The 24244-nt window shown below is 54.7% G+C and overlaps 1 protein-coding gene across 1 annotated transcript; it reads right to left on the bottom strand.

Annotated features, from left to right (window-relative positions):
* Nucleotides 1–886: 886 nt before the first annotated feature.
* On the bottom strand, nucleotides 887–2136 carry HAND1 (heart and neural crest derivatives expressed 1; the record flags this gene model as incomplete). Its single annotated transcript, XM_084268938.1, has 2 exons — nucleotides 887–988; nucleotides 1633–2136. 2 exons carry the CDS (start codon nucleotides 2134–2136, stop codon nucleotides 887–889), a joined length of 606 nt encoding a protein of 201 aa, XP_084125064.1.
* Nucleotides 2137–24244: the final 22108 nt, after the last annotated feature.

The raw sequence follows: 24244 nt of genomic DNA on the forward strand, positions 1-24244 counted from the left end.
GTCTCCCGTGTCAGGAGGAAAGGGGTTGTAGGGCAGCGGCAGAGTTTGTGCCCTGGGGCAGACTGTGGGTGCACATTCCCACAGCCGCCCCCCCACCACCACCCTCCCCCCAGCTCCTGGAGCGAGCAAGCAGGGCATAAAGAAGTCCCAAATGATCCCACGGAGCTGCCCAAGCCCGGCGGGAGGGAATTCCCTCGCATGGATCGGCCCCACAGCAGGACGCTGTTTTAAGGAGGGTCCTGGATCCCGCAGCACCCCGATCCGCTGCGGGCAGCGGGGCAGGGGGCCCGGCGGCAGCAGCGCGGTCGCAGGCGAAAGGGGGTCGGACCCGAGGCTGTTTGCGTAAAGTTTAAATTTTATTTATTTTACTCATTTTTTTTGTTAATTATTCCGTTTTTAAATACGTGGTGTGGTGCGCCCGGTCCCTCGGGAAGTGGTCATGCAGATCTGAGGTAGAAAACCCGGCACGGGAGTGTTCCCAAATGCATCATCTCTAGGTAGTGTCACCGCGGCCACGCGTCGGTCAGGCAGCGGACGGGGCGGCGGGGGCTCGTAGTTACACCCGCAAACGAATCGAACCGTTTTCAGCCCGGCCCGGGAGGACAGGAGCCGCCGGCCGAAGGAGCGACGAGTACTGCAAACGGGGGAAGGGACGAGGGGGGAAATGGCCCGGCCGGTCCCCGCTGCCGACGGGGCGGGCAGGATCCGGCCCCGCCGGGCGCCCTTCTCTTGTCTCCCGTGGAGCATCCGCCTCGGCGCGGGGAGGGAACCGGGCCGGGTACCCGCATCCTGCGTCTGGATGGGCTCCGGGGGCCAGGCTGGGCTCTCTCCGACATTGCACATGGAAGGGCGAGCGGGGTGCGCGGTCGGGGCGGCGGGGCAGCCCTCAGGGGTTCAGTTCCAGAGCCCAGACCTGCTGGGGCCAACCCGTCCGGCCCTTCAGCTTCTTCTCGCCGTGGCCCAAAGGCTGCGAATAGACCTCGGGCTGCTGCGGGAGAGGAGACGGGGAAGGGGGGAAGGCAGAGAGGAGCGGTCAGGAGCAGAGCGGAGGTCCCGGGACGGGCTGCCGCCGGTGGCCCACACCTTGCGCCCGCTTCGGGGCTGCAACCGAGCCCCGCGGCTCCGAGCGGCTTTAATCGGCACGAGGATAAAGAGGGTTTTTTTTGGGGTGTCCCACCCCAGGATCCGCCTGCTGCAGCAAGGGGAGAAGCGGCCGCCCTTGATCCGAAACGCACCCGCGCCCTCTCGTCCCGGGATAAGCGTTCGGGAGGGGAGAAGGACGAACCGGCGGGAGGGTCCGCCGCGGCCGACCCTGGGGTTTATCCCTCAGGAAAACGCCCGGGGAGCCCGCCCGGTCTGTGGGAGCCCTCCGGGTAAATCGGGGCTGTCCCTTCTCCGCCGAGGGCAAACCCGCGATTGTTTTTTTGGGGTATTTTGGTTGGGTTTTTTAATTTTTAAGCTGTTTTTTTTTTAAAAAAAAAAAAAACCAAACCCCATAAAACGGCTCCAGCGGGACGGGTTTGGGTTCGATTTGATTTCTTTCTTCTTTTTCTTTTCCCCAGCCCACGGACTTTCCCCGCCCGCTCCCGGCCCGAGGAGAGAGGGGCACCGAAGTCCCGGCCCGCTTCTTACCGTCTCCCGTTTCCTCTTGTTCTCCCTGCCGTCGGCCTTCTTGAGCTCGGCTTTGAAGCCCTCGGTGTCCCCGGGCTGGCTGTCCTTGGCCAGCACCTCCATCAGGTAGGCGATATAGCTGGTGGCCAGGCGCAGGGTCTTGATCTTGGAGAGCTTGGTGTCGGCGGGCACGTTGGGGATGCACTCGCGGAGCTCGGCGAAGGCGCTGTTGATGCTCTCCGTCCTCCGTCGCTCTTTCTTGGGTCCCCCGACCCCTTTCCGCCGTCCCAGGCGGCCGTTGAGAGCCTCCAGCCGTCCCTGGCCGGCCGGGACGTACTCGGCGGGGCCGTAGCTAGGGCTTTGCCCGGCGAGCTCGGGGGGTACCTCGGCCGGGTTGAGCACCCACCCGGGGAAGTAGGCGCGCTCCTGGTGGCACCGCGCCGCCGGCCCGAAGAGAAAAGGGTCGTGCAGCATGTGGTGGTGATGGTGGTGGTGGTGGTGCTGGTAGCTCCCTACCAGGTTCATGGTCCGCCCCGCTGGCCCCGGGGGCCGCGCTCAGCAGTGCACCATGGCCGCGGCGGGCCGGCCGGGAAGCGCTCCCCGCCGGGCGGGCGCGGCAGGAGCACGGCTCCGGCTCGGGGCCGCGATAGCGGTGGCTGGCTTTGGGGTTGGGGGTTTGAGGTTTTGGGGTTTTGTTGTGGGTTTTGTTGGTTGTTGGGTTTGGTTTGTTGTTTTTTTTTTAACCCCTTCTGGAGCCTCCCATCCCTGCCTTTATATAGGGCCGGGGCCCCCCCTGCCGCGGAGCCAATGGGCAGGGGAGGATGCTCGGGGGCCCCGGGGGGAGCGGGGCGGTGGAGGGGGCGTGCGCCGCGCTGTTGACTCGGTTTATTTGGGCTCACACCTCCGCTGTTTGCTCTCGCCTCCCGCTTGCTCCCTGCTTGCCGAAAGAAGGGGGTGAGGAGTGACCCGAGGGGGGACCCCAGCCACCGCCCCGTCGCGTTTCCATTCCCTCCGCTTCCTCGCTCCGGGGCACGGTGTGGCCGAGCCCCCACGGAGAGCCCGGCGGGGCACCAGGACCGGCAGCGGGAGCGGGGGATCCGCGGACGCTCGGAGCCCCGACGGCTGGGCCGTATGGGCGCTCCGGGGCCGCAGTGACCCGGGGGGGCTTTCTGCTTCCCAACGCCCGAGTCCCTGACGGGGGGAGCGCCCCGTCCCGGGACAAGCTGGGCCACGTGGGAGCTGAGTGCTGGGGCTCGGTGCCGCCCCGGAGCCGGGGCACGAGCAGCCTCTGCCGAGGGAGCTGGGTGATGGGGGAGAGGAAGGGGCGAAGGTACTGGAGGGAGCCCGGGCTGGGCGTCCCGGGCTGGGCACGGTGATGGCAGCGGTGGTGGCAGGGTGGGCTCCCTGCACATGGGGCACGTTGTTCCTGTGTGTTCGGTGCACACACTCGCATTGCACAACTGCTCCCTGCACACAGATGTGCCCTGCACACCCTCGGGCACGCTGCACGCCCACGCATTCTATGGTGCACACCCACAGTGTGCAAATAACATTGTGCACACACGTATGTTGCTCGTATGTTTCCACAACACCCGTGCTGCTTTTACACTGGACACGTTACCTATAGGTACTGCAAACAGAGACACACCACATCTGTGCTGTACACACACCCACCCCACAACTGCATCGCATGTATGCACCTAACTGCACCCTTATATGTTACATACACACACCAGCAGCACGCACACTGCACACACGGTGCCACTGTGTGTATGTATTACATGCAGACGTGCATGCACATTGCATGGGTTGCATATAAGCATCACACATGTATGTTACACATCTATGCACAGGCAGTGCACACACATACATACACATGTATCAAATTATACTATACATACATACAAGCTTGTTTACTATAGGGCAGTGGGGATGTGCCCTGAGTGTCCCTGTCCCAGCCTGGCCATGAAAGGGGGAACTGAGGCTGGGATGTTGTGTTTTAGCTCAGCCCCCAAACCCAAACCCAAAGTGGGGCCCTGTGGAGGACCGTGTGTCCTGCTCATCACCGCACCCATGGGAGACAGATCCCCAGGGCAATGGCTTCCACACCCTGCGCTTTGCCCCCAGCCTGGCTGGGTGATGGTGGGGCCAACCCCTGCCCTCCCTCCAGTTACTCCCAGTGAGGACAGGCTGGGCACGGCGGTGGCGATCACAGCGCGGCGGGGCAGGAAGGGGCTTTGGGTCCGAGGTATGTTAGCGATTAACGGCGCTTTCCAGCGATTCATCTTGCAGCGGAGGGTGGAAACGTTGGAGGGTTGTTTGCAGGCGCTTGTATTAATCATCCGGGCTAACACACCATTAACGTCCTCCTGCATTTTAAAGATGACAAATTTTATTTGACTTCTCTCAATCACAGTTCCCGGGCGGATTCGGGAGCCACTTAAATGCCGTGGATTTTCCATTGTTAGTTGTTACAAGGCGAGTTGCAAAGGCAGGAGGCTGGGGGGGGGGGGGGATGGGGGTGTTGGGGCAGGGTGCAACCTGGTCTCTGGTTGTGCCCAGCCTCAGCGGCCAGGGGGTACATCCGTATGGGATCTGCCCAGCTTCCCTCTCCCCAGCTTTGTTCTTAGCTGCTGCAAAGTTCCCATTCCTTCCTCGCCCAGCCCCCCTCTCCCCTCCTTTTAAACAGGGGTCCTGCAAACATTTGCTAGTGATTACTCTCAGGCCTTGGGTAGGGTGTCATGTCCCCGATTTCTTCCAAAATGCCTGTGGCTGGGTGGGATCCTGGAGCCCTGGTTGGAGCTGCTGGGAGCCAGTGCACACCTAGGAGAGAGAAAGGAGCCCCACTTCATGCCTTGCTCCCCCCGTGCTGGCACATCATCACCCATGGTGTCCTGCTTGTGACCAACCAGCCAGGCTCCTCACGGAGCCTCACCTTGACCCTGTAAAAGCCTTTATCCAGCAAGCTGCTGGGCTGGGGTCTGTGCCACCCAACCTCATTCCTAGGAAAAAAATCAACCCACAAACCCAACCCTTCCATCCCCATAGCCCTGCATTGCACAGGCCACTCACAACCACGTCCAGTTTGGAGCCGTCACATCACGCTGTGCACCAGAGCCATCTCCAGCCTCCTGCTGCCAAGCCAGGTAAGCCCAGCCCAAGCCCGGGTGTTATCTTGCTTTATCCACCCCCTGCCCGCCCTCCCCCCCCCCCGCCCCATCCCCGGTGGAGGTCCCTGGACCCCGTGCACTTTGGAAGTGCTCAGCTGAGCAAATAGTGGGACTGGCGGGTTGATTTTCCTTTGGAAAATCGTTCTAATCTTTCGTGTTTTAATAAAATAATAAAACCGGAGCCCTTTTCACTCCAACACCTTCTAAATCAAACCAGACTGCCTTTGTCATGGCGTCCAAATTTAGCACTTCTCAAACTTTGGGTGAGTTTCTTTAACTTCACGTCTCCTCGCTTGCGCGGGGGGAAACGCCGAGCGGGCCGGATTAGGCGATTTATAGCTGGCATGGCAGGAGGAACCATGTTTCTCTCCACCTGTTTTCCTTCAAATCCTTCCCAGAGAAAGCTGTCCTACCCTCGCAGTCGGGCGATGGCAGGGGGCGGGGAGGGGGGAGGGTGGTCATGTGTATCGGGGGGGGTCAGGTTATCCTGGATCTCTGCAGCCCCCAACACCCCAACCCAGCAGGAGCCACCCAGCTCCGTACCCATCCCCTGCCCTGGGATGAGGGCTGCGGTTTTGGCCCCAGCCCCTCAGCCACCTTCTTATCAGCACCCAGCGAGCGAGCGGCAGCCCGGGGTGTCCTGTGACTTTGACGCCAGCTCTGCTCCCCCCCTCCGGCTCCCTTATCTAAATAGGAGTGTAAATCAGGGCCTTGGCAGATGCCCTGGTAGGACAGGGACTCCATAAAAAGGGGCTCTGCTCCAGCTCTGTTTACATTGCAGTCCAGTAAAATATTCCCCTTGTCTTCCCTACTAGTGTCTCCTTGCAGCATCCCGGCACCCTCCTGTGCCAGCATCCCTCGCACACACCCCCCCCCCCACCCCCCCCAGGCTTCACTGCAACCCTGGGATGCAGCTAGAAAGGTCCCATCCCTGACACCCCACCGCCCCCATCCATGTCCCCATCCCCCCCCCATCAAGTTATGCCCCTAGGTACCTCTGCACCCCGCTGCTGCCTCTGGTTTTCCCCTCTAACAGCTGCCACAGGCGCAGAGCAGGGCTGAGCCAGCTCCCCCGGGCAGCTGGGTTGTGTCTAAAGGTGCCCCTGGGTATTTATAGCACTCGCCCGAAATAATGCAATAATAATCACTCAGCACCTCCCTAACAGTTCTGCTCCTGGAGGCCTGGGGGAAACAGTTGCAAAAAGCCTTGGGAAACTGAGGCACAAGCAGAGGCTGTTTCAAGGAGAGGTGCGTGGGGCTGGCTGCATGCACGTTGCTGCTCTTGGTTATTTTCTTCCCAGTGATGTGAGGAGAGAGAGAGACCCTGGAGAAGTGAATGAAATCAAGTCAGCGTGATCGGCAGCAAACCCAGGCCTGTGGTCACGGCCAAGGATGGGCATCCCTCCTGCTCTGAAAGGTTTGCCACGTGTGTCTTGCTGTGCCAGCATGGGTCTTGAAGGGCTGGGGGAGCCTTGGGGATGAGCAGAGCTCACATGTGCCAGTGCCTGTGCACTCCTGCATGCTGCCTGCATCTCTCAAACTACATCACTGGGCTGCTTGACCAGACACCACCACACACAACCCCGAGTGGGGCTGGGGCTGTCAAAGCCCCACCAAAGGAGCAGGAGGAACCGTGGACGAGCCGTGGCAGCTGCTGTGCCAAGCGCGGGTGCTCCTGTTCTCAGCAGCAATCCGTGGCATCCTCTCTGTACACACACCTCCCGCGCCGCCCCTCCAGCGACATAAAGGATGACTGCAACCATTGCCTCTCAAGAAATACAATCTATTTATGGCCAAGCAGGCACTGCCCTGTCTGGATAAATCAAAAGGAAAACAAAGCTTTATGGAAAAAAGATTATTAAATTTTCCATGTGCTCCTGAAGGGATGCGCCAGGCGCTCACTGTTTATTTGTTCTGTCCTCTCTCTTCGCTCGTACTGTAAATGACACCGTGTTTACAGAAGTTTTTATGTCATCAGAGCGAAGTCACAGCTCAGCTTCCTCTCCTGTGTATTTTATGTAGATGGATGTGTCTGCGAGGAACATTCAAACTAAACAGAGCGCTGGTTTATAGGAAAATGTATTTATTTGAAAAATCGTAACTCACAATTTCGGCAAAACCCGGGCTCCACGTTTATTGCTGCTAATGGGGTGTGGCGGCCATAAATTAACCTGGAAAATTGCTGCGGCCCTATCAACAACGGCCCATTGTGCCGACGGAGCCCGAGCGGAGCAGCCGCTCCCCAAAGACGCCTCCTGTCAATTTGCAATTAGGTTTGGATGCAAACAATAGGCAAAGGGAAAGGTAATGGCAGCCTCGCAGCGCTCTGCTGGAACCAGCCCCAAAAGCAGTACTCCAGGCTGGTGTGGGTGCCCGGAGTCTGACTTAAACCAGCACGGTTCTTCCATCGGATTGCCCCAGAAGTCAGTGGGAGGAGGGTCTGCCTGCCATAAAGGGGATTTTCTGTCTGTATTACGTTACCTGTCAGGGACAAACAATTGGAGATGATGGAAAAAAGGAGTCCGCGAGCTCTGACTGGCAGCCCGGGTGATCTACATGCAGGGACACATGGTCCACTCGCTCCCCAGCTCTCTTAATCCAGAAGATGCTTTTGCACTGAAGCAGGAATGATGCTTCTGCTCTAAATCTTCTTCTTTCTCCACTCATATTCCCTGCTGACACTAACACTGACCCCAAAAGCCCCGGCGTCGGTGCTGACCCCAGGGCAGGAGGTGCCACCAGCCCTAGACTGGGGCTTGGGGCAGGGTTTGGGTGCTGACCCATGGTGGCACTTCTCCACTCACAGGGAGAAGTGGAGAAGAGATCCCAGCTGATGCAGGTCCCTGACGAAAACCAGCGCCCTCCCCTCCTCCGTCCACTTTCCACTCCTGAAGCAAATTTACAAGGGCTCTAAAATGTCCCGCTCCAGGGCATCAGCCAACTGCTAATGGCCGGGGATTGGGAAAGACATTTCCTCTGTGAGAAGGATTGCATAAGCGCTTATTAAGGCAGCTCCTGGCGTCTTCATCTAAAGCATCTGGTTTGGGGCATGGCTGGAGACAAACTGCTGGATCTGGATGGGGTAGAGCTGGGCTCCCTGCTGCCAACTTTCCCCTCGGCTGGACGTGGGTGCAGGTTTGGGTCATCTTGTACATGTCGGTGTGGAAACGGGAGGTGAGTCGTGACATGAGATGTGTGTTTCTCTCTCTGCTCTCTGTCTCATCCTGGCTGTCCCACCACAGGGACTTGCTTTTTGTTCTGTTGGCTCTTGTTTTGCGATGTTGGGCAGGAGGAAGCATGGTCTGGCCTTGGGGCCCTTCCCACCCCAGGTACCATGTGCATGAGGAGTTCCCCCAGTCCCTGGCCATGCTGCCATCCCACCTGCCTTGAAAGATCTTCCCTTCTGTACCATTGGCATCATCCTTGTCCAGGGACTGACCAGACTTGTTGGTTGGACATTGGGTGTTTCTCCTGTCTTGCACTGTGTTGCGTAAGATCACTGATAAAAGGGGGTCTCTGTGCTTGGTTTTGTGGTGGGAGAAGCCTGGTGACAGCAGGACAGGCCATCAGAATAGGTTCAGATGCTCTAACAAGGCTCTGCATGGTATGACGGCACCAGGGCGGGGGGGCACTGGGAACCAGGGAAGAGCATCCTGCCCACCCATGTGGGTGTGACCATATCCCAGCACCCATACTTCCCTCCCTCTTCACTGTGCAGATCCACCTGAGGGGGTTTAATTCCTCTTGCCTATGAGCTTGCTGGGGCAATTTCAGCTCTGGTCACACCATGCTTCATGCTGGGTCCGGGCTACACTAGAACCAGCCTGGGTTAGGAGGGTAGGAACAATTTGTGATGCCTCATTATCCTGGTTGTCCCCAGCTCTCAAAAATCCCAGGGATTCTCTCCTCTGGGTGCAGGCATTACTTAGGGGAGTAGGGAGGCTGGTTTTCTTCCAGTTTCCCATGCTGCATCCCAAAAAAACCCATGCAGCTCCTGGGCCAGCCATCAGGTTCCAGGAAGAGTCGCAAGTTATCTTTTCAAGGTTGGGTTCTTTTCTGCAGATTGCTGTGGTTTTAAACATTAACCAGCATCTGCTAGGGGATTTTTTGCAACTCAGAATTATTTGGGGGCTGGGGGTTTTAAATAATTTTAGTGGTTTTTCCCCACCCTTTTTTCCCCCTGTTTTATAAATGGGAGGTGGCAGGAACAGGAGCGGAGCAGGGCATCAGCCCAGCACTGCAACTGTTCTCCTTTTTAGGATGCAAGTTTTGGGGGGAGGAGATGGCAGAGAGCTGGGGGTCGGTTATTTGTGTTGTTTCTTTGGGTTTTGCTTTCTGACCCCCTCAAAAAATAAAAGGAGGGGGAGGGAGAGAAGAAAGGGGAATCTGGAGATCTGTAAAGCAGCTGTTTCTTTAGTTTAAAGTAACATTTTCACATGCAGAGTCGCTGCTGGCCACGGGCTGTATCGAGCCCACTCCCCTGCCTTGTCACTCGGGCTGTTATAAGCACAGCCCGTGCAAGACCATGTGGGGGGGTGCGGGGGGGCACGGTGTGGGCTGGGAGGGGTGGTGGGGCTGCTGGCCCTTCACTGGAGCCGCGGTCATCCCAGCACTGGCCCATCCGCCAGCTCTGGAATGTGCTCCTGGAGCACGTTGCAAATGCACGGCAGAGCTGCCAGCCCCACGCTGTGCTGGGGGAACACCAGTACCTGCCACCCTCCATCCTTTTATCTGGCAGTGAAGCACAGGTAGTTTGGGGTGAGAAAACACCTTCTTGATGAAATCTTCTAAGCTGACCCATCCTGCTCCCCACCATCCAGACAGCCCCAGTTTTTGGGGGCACTTTCACCTCCCCAGGGCTCATTGTCCCTTACCCCAAACTTGGACCCAGGACCTGGTGCAGATTGTGCTGATGTTTCCAGGGGGATGGTGGGGGTATTTCGGAGGGGAAAGGAACTTATGTGCTGGGTGTCTCATGTAAGCATGGTTTGTGGTGCCACATTGGGTTTGGTGATGGGGGGTCACAGGGTGGGGATGTGATGTCAAAAATGGCTCCAGACCTGCAGACAATAATGACTTTATTCCTTGTATGTCAATATGCGACTCCTCCTAACGTGCTCTGGGGAGAAGAACTGTTTGAAATGGAGCTTAATGGAAGGCAAAAAATAAAAGCTCCTGTAAAAATGTTGATCCCTCCCCAGTTCTCCAAACTGAAAGGAAATCATTTGCTTTGAGCTGAAGACATTTCTGTTCTTGGCTCTGTGCTTCCCGAGAAGAGCAGTGAACATGAAGGGAAAACAAGCCTTCCCCATTAAACTGTGCTTAAGTGAAACTCCAGTTTTCTCTTAAATTTGCTTGGAAACATTTGGAGCAGCTTCGTGTGAACCAGTTCTGCACTTTGAGAAGTCATTAAAATAGGAAAGAAAAAAAACCCAAAACCCAAAACCCAACCCAAAATAGCCATTTTGGGGATAAGCATCTCGTTTGGCAAAAAGAGATTTGTTTTACACCATAAATCCAAAGCTCCTGGGATGCTGGTGATGGAGCAGCTCCAGGGATGTTTTGTAGGACATGGCCAAAGCCATGCTGGTGAGGAGAAGGCCACCACTGGTGTTTCACTGCCAGCTGTCCCAGCCCATGGAGTATCTCTGGCTTCAGCACAGTGTGGTTTCCATCAGGAGGAGGGCTTGCAGGCGAGGTGTTTTGGCAGAGGATTTCGACCAGCCCTGTGCCCAGCTTGCCCCAGTGCTTCTGTGGCCACTCCAAAGGGCCCATCCCATGCAGGAGCAGAGGATGCTCACCCCAGACAAACAAAAACCCTTTCCAAATGAGATGTTAAAGATCTTCATAAAGTTCTTTTCTTTTCCCCCACCTAAAGCACAGGAAAAAATATCCCAGTAATTCCTAAGCCAGCAATAGACACACTAACAATCCTGATATGGTATTTTTATTTAAATATATATATTTGTATATATAAATTCACATATATATATTTAAATATGGTGTATGTGTATATATATATGGTGCTACTTTTTCTGCTGGTGGCATCAGACTGTGTTTTAGGCATAAATATTTCTATCTCAGTGTCTTTTGCAATGAATATTTGACATGCAGGTGCCCCCCTCATGCAGAAAGCCCAGCCCAGTGAGACCCTGCCAGCCCGACACCCAGGCAATTAGGCAGAAATTATTACTCACGCATTTGTGCGACCCTGCCAGTTTATAAGGGGAACTGAGATCCTTCTGGACAGGCTCTCCTCCTCACCGTGGCTCTCCTGAAGGAAGCTGTCTCAGTCTCATCTGCCCTTGTGATGCCGAAGTTGCAGCGTGGTGAGTCTCTGCAGCTGGGCTGGGGTGAGCACCCAATGCCACGTGCTCACCACCCCAAGAGCTGCTGCACCCTCCGTTCATCGGGAAGGGATGGGGGAGGAGGGTATGCCACTGTCAAAGCGCAGTTTTAGAGGGTGGTGGTTGTTTTCTTGAGCTGAACCGGTAAGAAACATCATGCCTGAAGATGACAGGCTTAATTTGCAGTGTCATTAACCAGAGCCGAAACCCTAGATGGGCTGGGTCTCCTGTGAGCAGCGTGCTTGCTTCCCTCGCTGCAGCTGATCTTTTGCTGATTCTGCCAGATAAAGCCCTTTGCTGGTGCATTTCCCTAACCCAGGCTTGGTTTTCCTTCTCACGGATGTTATTATTTAGTGTATGGGACAAAAGAAGTCATTTCTCCCCCTCTGTCTCCCATGCATCCATGGTGAGTGAATGCACCCCCTGTCACATACCGGCTCCCCAGCACACTTGTGCTCCCCCCATGTATTTGCAGGGGGTTCGAATGAGCCCAAAGCACGACCCATGGGAAGCATCCCTCCTCACCAGGAGAAAAACTCGTTCTCAAGCTGGCTGCAGCCTTGAGAGCTCATGGAAATAAGCCCCAGAATCTGCCCCGGGATACTGGTGAGGCTGGTGCGAGGTGCAGGGGAGCATCAGGACCAGGAAGACCCTGTCCCCACTCATCTCACGGTCCCAGCTGTAGTTACAAACCACTTACCTGGTTAAAAACAGCTGCTGGGACAAAACATGTTGGATACGGAGAGCAACCCCCAGCTGGGTGAGCTGGATGGTGGGGTTTGGCCATGCCACTGGCTCCGCAGAGCTTACAGACACTGGCATTTAAACACAAACCACTTTTATTTAACAAATGCGGGTGCTCTGGGCTCTGAGCAGCCCCTGCCTTAGGGAGCAGAGAGCCAGAGGCAAAGGGGCTTGTGTGGAGCGTGCTGGCAAGCGAGCGGCAGAGCTGAGCGTGCACGGCCAGGGCGGTCAGAGCGCGGTAGGAAAAAATACCGCAATAGGCAAAGCATCTCCCGTTTGCCCCTAAGCCCCAGCTCTTCCTGTGCTGATAACGAGCCCAGTAAATCTCCCGACAGCAGAGAGACATTTCTTTTCCTCTCTCGTGCCCTCAAAGCGGTGCCTCGGCTGAGGGACCTGGCTGCCTCCCAAGGGGGACATACCCCAAAGCAGTGCAGCCCCTTGAGCACCCCAGCAGGCTCTGGCAGCCTGTGAGCCCTGACCCAGTGCAGGAAGACAGCTGGGTGCAGGCAGGAGTTGTCTCCAATCATCCCTCAGGAGCCCTGTGGCCAAACCACTTGCAGATATCTTGGGCCATAGCAGCTGGTGCCATGGGCTGATGCAGATAGGTACAGCCCCTCTACTCTCTTCCGACACAGATGCAGGGCAAGAGCAGGGGAGGAAAACTCAGAGAATGTGTGCCCAGAGCTTCCCTTGCCTAGTGCTTTGTCTGAAATGGGGCATTGGGGTGGTGAGTGGGCTTCCATCAGCAGGTTGGTGCTCAGCCCTGCGCTGTATGAACCCAAGTTCCCTGCCAGGTGTAGCTTGAGGTGGATGTGTCGCACTAACCTGGGAGCGCTCGAGTCTGCTCAGACCCAGGCAGGATGCAATGCTGCTGCTTGGAAAAAGCCACCCTGGATGTGCTTGGCAGCAGGATGGGGTCTTCTCAGTGTGGGAGTCGTGGTGGGACCACAGGGTTAATCATTTCCATGCAGGAGATGGCCACAATGTTGCTTCCCAATTACTTTTTCATGGGTGACAATGAGCCAGGACCCCTTTTTTGTCCCACCACACTGCTGTCCCCTCCCCACAGCCAGGCCTCCACCACCATAATAAATGCCACCATGCTATGGCTGGGCTGCTGCCCCATCAGGACCTTCTTCCCTCCCACACCAGCAAACGCTGTTGGTTTTCCTCTTCCTTTCCCAAATCCCCCCTAAATTTCTCATTGCCGGCTCCACCAGCGCCATGTTCCCATTAAACTTTGCAAGCTGATTGCATCTGTCAGTGTCACTGTCTGGGGCTGGAATGTGTCACTCTGCTCCAGAGAAGTCATTTATTTAGCTGTAACAGAGCATTTCAGGACAAAGTGCTGGGTTAGATCATGGTGGGACAGTTTTCTGCGGTGGCAAGCGCCAATCCATCTCATGCAGAGGGAGGAAAGCGCCGCTGCTGGATTCTTTCCTATTTATTTTTCCTAAACAGAGGGCTGAGGAGCGCAAGAGTCGCCTACCAGCAGGATCCTGCACTTTGCTGGAGCGTCCTAAGGAAAGGAAGTTTGCTTTAAACAGTCTCCAAACCCCGTGAGTCTGGAGCAGAGATTTTTTTAACCACCCCCCCTTGTCCTGTCTCACTGTTTCTGTAAGGACTATCGGGGTGCCTGGCCGGTGGCGGGGGTGGCCTCACAGCTGCGTGTGCTTCAGGGACTCTGTTGTGTGGTGGCAAGGGTTGGGGCTCATAGGGTCTGGGATGTCCACGGTGGTGGGGGAAGCAGGTACAACCATGTCCCAACACAGCCTCACATTCCTGCAGGTAGCGTGGACAAGGAAGCGCTGGTGGTGACAGCATGGTGACAATGAAGAGCTGCCAGCAGTGATGGGCCCATGGCCAGACCACGTGCAGCGGGTCCCTAATGCTGAGGAGGGGGCTCTCTTCTAGGACATAGATGTCATAATCAGGCACTCAGGGTTACAACATAAAGTTAAATTGGGCACCTGCTCTTGATACCTGTGTAAGCATGCAACTGTGTGCCAAAACCCCAGGTGCTGGACATAGTCCTGACCATGGCATCACCCATCCCTGCTTGGCAAGAGGTCATCTCTGTAATGGCAGGGGTGTGTCTTTGGGGTTGGACAGAATGATGGAGATGAAGAGCTGAAGGGGCGGCCGGTCACCACGTGGTAGACACCCTTCTGCACTGGCTGTAGTGCCAGGAGTCATCCTCAGGGCAGCGATGAAGGTCTCTGCTGCTTTCCGTTGGGATGCACGCCCTTGGGTGGTGCCATGCCACTGGTGACAGGTTCCTGTGGCTTTTTCCTACCTACCTGTGCTGCTGTCTTTTGTGGGGGGGGGTGGGGCTCAGATGTTCTGGGAAGCGCCTCTCCCCGGGGTGCTGCCCGGTGACCTGCGTATGGTAGGGGTGGAAGAGACAGTCAGTCTGTATCGCTTTGTTTATAAGAACATATTTGCCATGATTGATGCCTGAGCTGGGGAAGTATGCTTGCAAGGGAGACTTTAAAACATGAATCAAACAATGTTTGGAATATGTACGCTGCTCTGTCAAACATTTCTCAGCGTTTGGAGTCTGCAGAGCCTGCGCGTCCAGAGGTACCAGTGCCTGCGCGGAGGTGTCTGGAAGGAGAGCGTCCGCCCCACTGCGAGGGTGAGCGTGGGCATCCTTCAGCCTCGGCATCACCTCTCCACACCAAGAGGCTGCTGGGGACTGGTTGGGGTTTGAGCCTGTGGCCACTCTGCTGAGGGGTGCATGCGGAGGTGTCCCGTTAAGCGCTGTCCATCACGGGACATTCCTTTACGCGACGCTCCTTACTGCCAAATCATCCCCCGGGGCTGCCGAGGAATGAGAGCGGCCCTGGAGGACAGAGTCAGCTTTCAGGCTTCCTTCCCCTCCAGATAACCCGATTGCCCGTGGAGAGAAGAAAGGTCTGGAAGGGGCGGGCTGTATCCAGATGTTCGCTAAGTGCATTAAGACCCTCAGCCAGAGGAGCACATGCTTCAGGTTAAGCCCCTGAGCAGTCCCAGCTGCAGCAGTATTAATGAAGTCTTCAGTTAATCGCTTGCTGAATGCTCTCCCTGATAAGGGCTGGGGTGGTTTGTAGGGGACAGGGAATCTTCTCGGGGTTTCTCTTTGTGTTTCCTGCTTGGGAAGTCCTGCGTGGGCATCCCTGTGTACTGGCATCGCTGCTGCCATGCCACCTCCTTGTCCATGGAGCAGCATAGGTTTCCCAGTTCAGAGACCCACCTGCAACCATTGTACAGGAGTTGTGATTACAGCCCCACATTGTCTGGAGCTCTGCTTTCTTCTCTGTTCATAGGGATGTTCCTGCTTCACATTGCCTATGGGCTGGAGCTGGACGTCGCTCATCTCGGCAGGACCAGCTGTTGAAATCACTGCCAGCTGTTGGGATGCCGCTGCCCCAGCTGCCTCATCCCACTTTTTCCAGGTAGCAGAGGACACTTCGTTCTCTGAGCCCTAAGCCAGCCTTTGGCCACCACCTCTCTCCACCAGCGAGGATCCAGCCCTGCCAGCTGAGTTGGTTGATACCCTCAGCCTCAGTGACATGCACACATGACCCAGCGGCACTGGGTGACAGGCCATGCTCAGAGGAGCATCCTCACCCTGGCGAGATGTCCTGGTGAGAAGATGCTCAGGGTGACCCAAACCCAGGCTCAGTTGGGAACAGCCTCAGAGACACTGCGCCTGCTGGCTGCCATTCACTGGCTGTAAATGACATTTGCAGCCCCAGACCAGGTAAGTGTGTTTGGGACTCAGAGGGATGCCAGAAACCGGGCATGGCTTTCTGATGGGCAAACCTTCCCCATCCAGGCTCTCTGCCCGCTGATGCCTGTGGGGACAGTGGATCTGCCCATCTCATTCCTCCACCCACCCATTATTTATTTATTTTCCCCAGAAACCCCAAGAAAACCGTCAGAAAGCTATTTTTTGATGGATGGAAACCAGAAAGACAGCTGCTCCTCCACCCAAGCACATCGCCCTTGGCCGAAAGTCTCTTTAACCGCGCACAGGGAAAAGGCATCCCGTGAGCAGATCCCCTTCTCTCACAGGGCTGCTCTCGCTGCCTTTTCGCACAAGGGAGATTTATTCACTCCGTGGGTATTTTTAAAAGGTATTTTCTTTATAGCTGGGCTTCTCCCTCTTAGGCGAGATTAGGAGATCGTATTTCATGACTTCTCGTGGATCCCCTTTCTGAAGCTCTAATGAACTATGGATGAGTGACCGCGGTAATCCAGTCTGTGCAGGAGCTCGTTAAAGTTGCTGAGTCCGTTATAGTAACTAGTTACCTCTGATCAGATTACTTCTTTAAGTCGCTGATGCCACCAGCATATGAGAGCCTGCCTGCCCTTACCCTAGCACAGGCAGCAAGAGCTTTGCTCTGGGCTCAGTGAGTGCCAAGCTCTTGCCTCGTTCGCCACTAACGAGGCACAATTTAATTAACTCACATTGCAGAAAGGCTGTGGGATTTCCCTCTGCTGCTTTGTTTGGCCAGAGCAGGCAGCCTTACATCCCTCTGGAAGAAAATGACCGGTACAAAGAAACAATCCTGCCATTTCCCTGTTAGAGACAGATTTTGGGAGAGGGCTGGCAAGGAGCTGCCTGGGGCTACATCCAGCCTGTGAATAGCACCAAGCCGGAGCTCTGTGTCCTGCGAGGAGCAGCCTGTAGCACATCCCTGCCATCCTGCCTGGCAGCTGCCTGGCTCCAGCCTGCCCTGTCCTACACTTGCTGCATCACAACCTCCCCAGCCCCAGAGCCACGGGATGGAGCCCACCCAACACCTCAGTAAAACAGGCTGCAACCCTGCTGGCAGCAGGGTCTGCCCTCCTGCCCTGCACTGAGGTGGTCGTCCCGACCCCTGCCCACATCCCTTCCTTATTGAAAGCAGAAGCAGGCAGCCTTCAAATATCCAGAAGTGGGGAGGGGGGTATTGGGGGTGGGGGGACGGGGACGACTGGCCAGATCCATCTGCAAAAACACAGGCAGAAATGTTTCTTTGTCTTGGAAAGTGTCAGCAAAAGAAATTCCCTTTGAGGATAGGTTTGTGTTTGCAAGATTTCAAACCCCTTGTCTGGATAATAACAGCTTCTGTCTAAGGGAATCAGGCCCGTAAGGTACTGGCCAAGCCTGGAGTATTAGACATTAGGACGGTAATTAGGGCTCTGGTGCTGATAAGGGTGCAGACCTCAGCCACCTTCTGCTCTGCTCATGCCAGAGGAGTGAGTGTGCATCACGCCCATCTGTTTGCCGGGCTCCGGAGGCGCAGAGGCACCGGGGGATGTAAACACCCCACAGTCTGGCCCTGCCAGGGCTCTCCATCTCCGCCACGCCGGCTAGCACTGGCAGGACAGATGGATTTGGGAACAGCTGCTGCTCCCAGAGCCTGGCTCAGCACCCTCACCCCATGCTTGGCAAAAAGGGGATGTCCCTGGCAAGCAAGTCCAGTCCCCCCTGGAAACATAACATCAAACCTGACTTAGTATGGGGAGAAAAAGAATCATTTTTGCTTCGTGTCTTGGCCACCCGTGCCGTGCCAAACCCCGGCAGGCCCCACTCAGCCACGGGTTTGCCAGAGGATACCAGCCCCTGCCAGTGTGTGGGTCCCTGATGTGCAGGCACACCCAAACACATCCTTCACCCAAAAATGTTGGGTCCTGGTCTTTACAGCTGCCAGCCCTGTAAAAACCAAAGGGCTGCCTTTGCTGCCTTCTTACTGCCCTGGCAGGCAGCCCCGGGGCTGGCAAAGGGGTCATGCCAGCGCCGGGCAGCCCCGGGCCTGCAGAAGAGGTTGATGCCCAGGTCTGCAGGCAAAGGAAGGCTGCAGGGACTTCTGATCATCTCATTAACTCACAAGAATGGCAGAAAATAATTGCTCGTGGTTCAATGCAGTCCATCTGTGTGGGATTTTCTCAATAATAAGTGCATACGGCCTGGTTTTAATGTTTTTCAACGTTTTTTAAACTGAAACATTTCCTAGTGCCGAAGCCCGGGAAGAAATCAGTTCCAGCCCTGGGGGCAGCGAGGGGATTTAGAGGCACAAGTCTCAGGTTGACTTTTTAACAGGGTTCGTACAAACTATCCTGCCCGTAATGCTCATGTAATTGATGCTTTTGAATACTCCAAGGAGGCCGAGGTCCTCTGAGGCTTGAAAGTATGTTTTACAGTATTTTCTGATGTGATACATTAAAAAGGAAAAAAAAACCCAAAACCCTAATCATGAGTCGGGCAAGCAAAGCTCCTGAGACCGACTTAAAAAATTATTTACATGCACACACACCCCTTTTTAAGTGATCATATTTAAAACTTTAAAAATGTCGTTTCTTTTCTCTTTTCATCTTTCTTTTTACTTTTCTCCTTTTCTTCTTTTCCTTTCTTTTCTTTTCTCTTTTCCTTTCCTTTCCTTTCCTTTCCTTTCCTTTCCTTTCCTTTCCTTTCCTTTCCTTTCCTTTCCTTTCCTTTCCTTTCCTTTCCTTTCCTTTCCTTTCCTTTCCTTTCCTTTCCTTTCCTTTCCTTTCCTTTCCTTTCCTTTCCTTTCCTTTCCTTTCCTTTCCTTTCCTTTCCTTTCCTTTCCTTTCCTTTCCTTTCCTTTCCTTTCCTTTCTTTTCTTTTCTTCTTTTCTTTTCCTTTCTTTTCCTTTCTTTTCTTTTCCTTTTTCTTTTTCTTTTTCCTTTCCTTTTCTTTTTCCTTTCCTTTTTTCTTGTCTTTTTTTTTTTTTTCAGAAAAAGCTGTATTTTCATGCAGTCACACGACTTCAGCAGTTTTGATGTCAAACCTGCCCCACAACCAGCTGCAAGGAGGGCAGGACATGCTGGCCGAGGCTGGGCTGTGCTCTCCTGCAGAAGTCTTCAAAAGCTTATTTCCCTGCAGGACGTAGTCCATGATTCTTCCATGAGAGACAAGCAGGTAACTGGAGCAAGAGAGTAACTTCATAGGCATCTCACAAAACAGAAGCATGCAAAACCACACACACAGAGAGGTTAAAGTCAGCACTATTAAGGTGATGCTTTGACCCCTGCCAAAAACCTGTCCTAATAATTTCCCCATGTAGTGGCTTTGTTCCACCACTTTCCCCCTAAAGAATGTGTGGGCGCTGCTCACCCTGCCCCAAATCTCAGCATGCCACCAGCAGCCCCAGTCCCTCTCCAATCCAGTAACTGGGGTGGGGGGTGAGAAATAACCCTCCTAAACCCTTATCAGGTTTGACGCTTAATCCCTCTCTTAAGTGGGTTCCTTTCCAGGGTCATTGCTCAGATGGCAGTGATGCACCCCATGAGAGTTGTGGCCCCCCTGGCTCCTCTGTGCCTGGACCATAGTGTGGGGCTGCTGAAGTCCCAGCAGCAGCTGGCTCTGGCCATCTAGTCCTGCCTTTTCTGCTCTGAACTGCCTCCATGAGACAAAGCAGACCCTGTCTCCCCTATCACCCCTCAGCTCCCCATCCCAGGGGTCCTGCGGGCATAGCAGCATCCACCCCAAGGACTCCCCAGCAGCGTGGGTTTGGTGGCACACCCTGGGGGCTGTTTCAGAGAGGGGGTTTCTCCGGGCTACTGTTTGAAAGCTTGAACAGCACAGGAGTCCGAATTTGGCCCAAAGCATTTCAAATATGCCTCACCGTGGGCTGGAGCACCGAGCCTGCCTTAAGTGGGCAAGGGATTTAGTAATCACAGCCTCCCCTCATTCCACCAAGGGCATGGGAGCCCCGTCCTGGCTGCCACAAAATACTTGCTGGAGGCTCAGTGTTGCACAGTTTTCCTCCTGCCCCTGAAGCTGGTGGTGGAAAACTCAGGCTAAGCCCGAGCTGCTGCACCTGCCCCAGTTGTGGCTTGTACTGGAGGGGGTTCTGGGGTTTTCAATGTCCTGGGGAGAGCTATTATGCTTAGTGATACTCCGAAGAGAGAAGCAGGAAATCAAAAAATTGGATTTTGGGGAAGCCAACACGGTGCTGCTGCTGCCTGTGCTGGGCATCCCCCACAGCATCCCCAGGGGGTATTCCAGCATGACAAGGAAGGAGCCAACGCCTCTCTGAGTCCCACATTTTGGAAGCTGCCACCAAAATTGAGAGCTCCCCTTCCCCAAAGGCTCACTGGATGGTTTGGGTTTCACAGCTGTCCCCATAAACACAGAACAGGGAAATGTGGAGGTTTCTGTGCAGCAAAGCTACCAAGAAGCTTTGTGTAAAGGTCACAACACGCTTTAGGTAACCCAAATGCTTCTGGTTTAGTTTTGGAGGAGACACTTTCCAGCTTCTAACTGGTTTTTGCTTAACCCCTTCAAATCACAGAGAGTGAACGTAGGGTGGGGAGGAAACTTATCCCAGGCACAGAAAACCAAGTGATGTTTTTAAATGACACTTGGTGTTTCTCAGCCTGTACCCCAGGCATCCCTCCAGCCTTGGCAGAGCTGTTTGGAGTTTCTTTGGGATTTAGAAGTGATTTTATTTACCCCCAAATTTACACTTTTTATAGAGAATATATGCTTCAACTGGTTTTTGTTGCTGATGGGCTAAATCAGTTTGGGCCATGGAAATGAAAGGGTGGCAGTGTTCTTTTGTCCCTGCACAGCTTTGCCAAGGTGGGGACACCCTGTGAGCTCCAGTGTGTCTCAGCACAGCCCAGCTGGCACCTGCAGCTGGGACGCATGCCAGGAGCAGGGCAATCCATCCCAGCAAGGGGGGTGACATGCTGGAAATTGGTGACAATGTGCTGGGAAAGGTGTGATTCATGCCAGGAAGGGGTGACGTACTGGGAAGGAGGTGACACACAGCAGGATGGTGGTGGCACATATGCTGGGAACAGTGTGGCACATGCCAGGAACAGGTGACACTTGCTGGGATGGGGGTGACAGACATCAAGAAGGGAATGACAGACACTGAGAAAGGGTTGACCTAGTGTCAAGGGGGTGACACATGCCAGGAAGGAGGTGATTCCCACCAGGAGAGCAGGAACATATGTCCCAGCCCAGCAGCTGCAGATGGAATGGGGCAGCCAGGATGGCATTGCTGTGCTGTAGCATGGCCAGATCTAGTGGTTTTGGGCCACTTCAGCTCTCACACAAGTGTGATGATGTGATGCAGCCCCAATGCAGAGTGGTACTCCGTGGAGCCACTGCTTCCCTCTGCCCAGCAGCAATACCCAGCACTGGTGCTCGAGCTGTGGCTAATGTCCTTTCACTGTGAATTATACAAATAATATAAATAACTCGTCCTTGGACTTCAAACATGCCACTTCAGATGTATGGTGGGAGATTACAGAGTTTGTTAAAGCTCAGGTCCTCAATCATCCAGGCAGCTTCGAAGCTGCTCACTAAAATACAGATCAATGCTTCAATTTTATGGGAGGCTTGTCCCATGTGACCAGACTCAAATCCCTTATTTTATGGCTTGCTTATACATTCCTGGTGAAAAACGGTTTACATTTTGGGCCCCGGGAGCTCTCCTAAATCAGCTGCCAGGTTTTTGCAGCTGGTAGTAAAGGGGAGCGCTGTCATCGGGCTGCCCGGAGGTGAACAAACGAGCCGACAGGTACGGGGCTGACGGCTCGCCCCGAGCTCTGCACCGGTTCCCCGGCTGCTACCGCACGGTGGGGACACCGCTCCGGCCAGGGGACACCGGCTGCGGCATCCCGCGCACCCCCACAGAGGCGCCGGCCCCACAGCAGTGTCTCCCCGCAGGAGACTCCAGAGCTTTGGGGTTGTGGAGACTTGCAGATGAAAGGGTTAAACCGCACGGGATGGCTGGAGAGGAGAGGGATGCTAATCCTCAGGCTCTGGCCGCTGCTAATTATTTGCTGATTCAGCTGCTGAAGCCTGGGCCTGCGCCTGCTATCGGCACCGGGGATGCTCTGAGCTCGGAGTCGCCTGTTTCTCTGCAGAGGAAGAGCCTCGGACACCGCTCCCCAGCTGCATTTCTGCCTGGAGAGAGGCAGCGCCTAGTAAGGAGGTTTTTCCAGGGAAACTGAGGCACGGTTTATCCCTAGGCAGATCCAAAGGAGTCCTGATTTTATCCTCTCCCATCTTCCCGCAGCACTTTACCCCTTCACCAATAAGTGTGAGAAAGGGGGCCAAGGCACTGTGAGGACTTGATCCCGTCAGAGGACCCCAAGTCCAGGCAAGGACCAGAGCTCTCACCCACCACGATGGCACGGGGACCTGCGGGAACGCGCTGAGGGTAGAGTTTGGCAGCGCACTCCCACCTCTACCGACTGCATCACCTCCCCTCCTTTAATGAGCACAACAAGCTTCCAGTGCTTCCCGGCAGCAGAGTCCCCTGAGGCTGCTGCTAACAAAGTCCGTCCCCTCCAAAGTCCATAAAACCCCCCCCACTGTTGGCTGCCACCTCGCCGGGCAGCTTTGGCACTGAGTTACGGCTGGGCTGCTCAGCTCTGGCTGGCTAATCAGGTCAGTAGCAGGCAATGGCGTGACTCCTGCCTGTACAAACTGTGCTGTGACAGAAAGCAGCTGCATTTGGGGTGGTTTTTTTTTGCCAGGGATGTTCATGCTGCAGCCAGCGGAGGTGGAAGGAGCCCAAAGGATGAAGGTGGGTGCCCATTTGTGCAGACAGGGTGATGACCCAAGCAAACCTGGTGTGTTGTTTGGATAAGATGGGTCTGAAATGCAGCTGGGCTGGGCTACTCCAGCTCCTGCCCAAGTGAATTTTGGCAGTGCCCAGGGATAACCCCAAGAAAACCCAGCTCCTCTTGTTGAGACACCCAAAACAAGATAAAATGAGCTCTTAGCTCCTGACCCTGTGGTGCTGAGGTGTTGGCCTCCTGCCCCGGGCACAGTTGGATGGGGTTCCCTGTCCCCCAATGGCCAGGGCAAAGCTTCAGAAAAATTCCAGGTGACTTTATCCCACCCTAATTAAACAAAGCTGAATTTCCACCTTGAGGGAAGCAGACAGCATCTTCCAGCTTTCCAGCTACTATGGGGATGGTCAGCTTTTTTTTTTTCCCTGTTGCAAATGGGTAGCTTCAGAAAGAGAAAAAAAAAAAAAAAAGAAAAGGGAAAAAAGAGGGCATATTCATCTTGCTTTGAAAATGCTGTAAATAAATCAATTCACTCCCAGGGATCAGCTCTGCCTTCTCTTTGCGGTTGACTCCTGCCAGTGCTAATTGGAGCCAATAGGCACATCATGAGGGGAGCAACCCCCTTTACAGGCAACACTTTAGCCTGGCGAGCATGTTTACAGCCTTATTTCAAAGCCTTAAGGAGGAGGGATCTGTCATAAACCCTGGCAGCTTTTGCTGAGCGAACAGTGCTGCTAGAATATTTAAAAACCCAGCATTTGGGTGGAAAAATATAGAAACCACATGTGTTTCCATGCGAGCTCTGCTGCTGCTTAGAGCTGGATTTGCAGCAATGAGGGGTGGGTGGGGAGCTCGGCCCCCAGCCCTGCCAAGGACCTGCTAGGTCCCAAGGTGAGAAAAAGCCATCCCGGGCAGGGGAATTAATGGGTCTGAGTGGTTTTGAGGACCTCCTGGGACCTCCACCTTGCCCACAGCAGGACATCCATATAAGCTCAGCTCAAGGAAACATATTCCCTGTATGAGCTGATCCTAAAATGAGCCCTCCAACTTTTGAGGTGCTCGAAGACAGTGATTTAGAAGAAAACCACCTTTCCCCATCAACGGAAGAGTTGGGTGGTGCTTTGTTCTTTCAAAGAAATAAATATCCCAGGGAAACTACTGAGGCTGGAAACGATGTTTTCAGGATTACTTTTATCTGAAGAAAATAAGGAGAGATTTCCTGTATTAAAGATGTCGATAAGGTTTATAGGAGAAGGGTTGTGTGAGGGTTGGTGAATGGGTGAAGGAGCCATGAGCCGGGATGGGATGACCAGGAGCCCTCGGGCTGGAGAAGCAGCTGATGCTCCCGGTTGCTGCACCCCTTGCTGCAGTGCTGCCTGCTCAGCACACCCCCCTCATCTCAAACACCTGGGGATAAACTAAGTGCAAATAATTAGCAATAAATCAAGGCTTCCTTGCACAGATCCCCCCCTACCCGCCACCCTGATGGTGCCCTTTGCCACCCCTCCTGCACACAGTAGCTAGCGGTGGGATTTCCCACCCTCGGCAGGGTTAGGACCTCTGTCCCAGCAGGGAAGGGAGCAGGGGGCTGGCAGGGCTCCAGTGGGGACATGGTGCTGCCACAAGCGTTCCCCCAAAGATGAATGGCTGCCAGTTTTCCTAATCCAGCCACTTTGGAGAAATTGTTTGTTCTCATCCTGTTTGAAACAGCTTCAAAGTGGCTCCAGTCTAGACTGTGCCAAGATAAATTACAAACCCAAAGCGCTGATATAAACCATAGGGGAAGGAGTCATTTGCTCTAATGTAATTAAAACAAGATATCATAATGCCTGTAAGTATGTA

The sequence above is a fragment of the Gallinula chloropus genome, assembly GCF_964237585.1.
Source record: "Gallinula chloropus genome assembly, chromosome: 10".
Classification (NCBI taxonomy): domain Eukaryota; kingdom Metazoa; phylum Chordata; class Aves; order Gruiformes; family Rallidae; genus Gallinula; species Gallinula chloropus.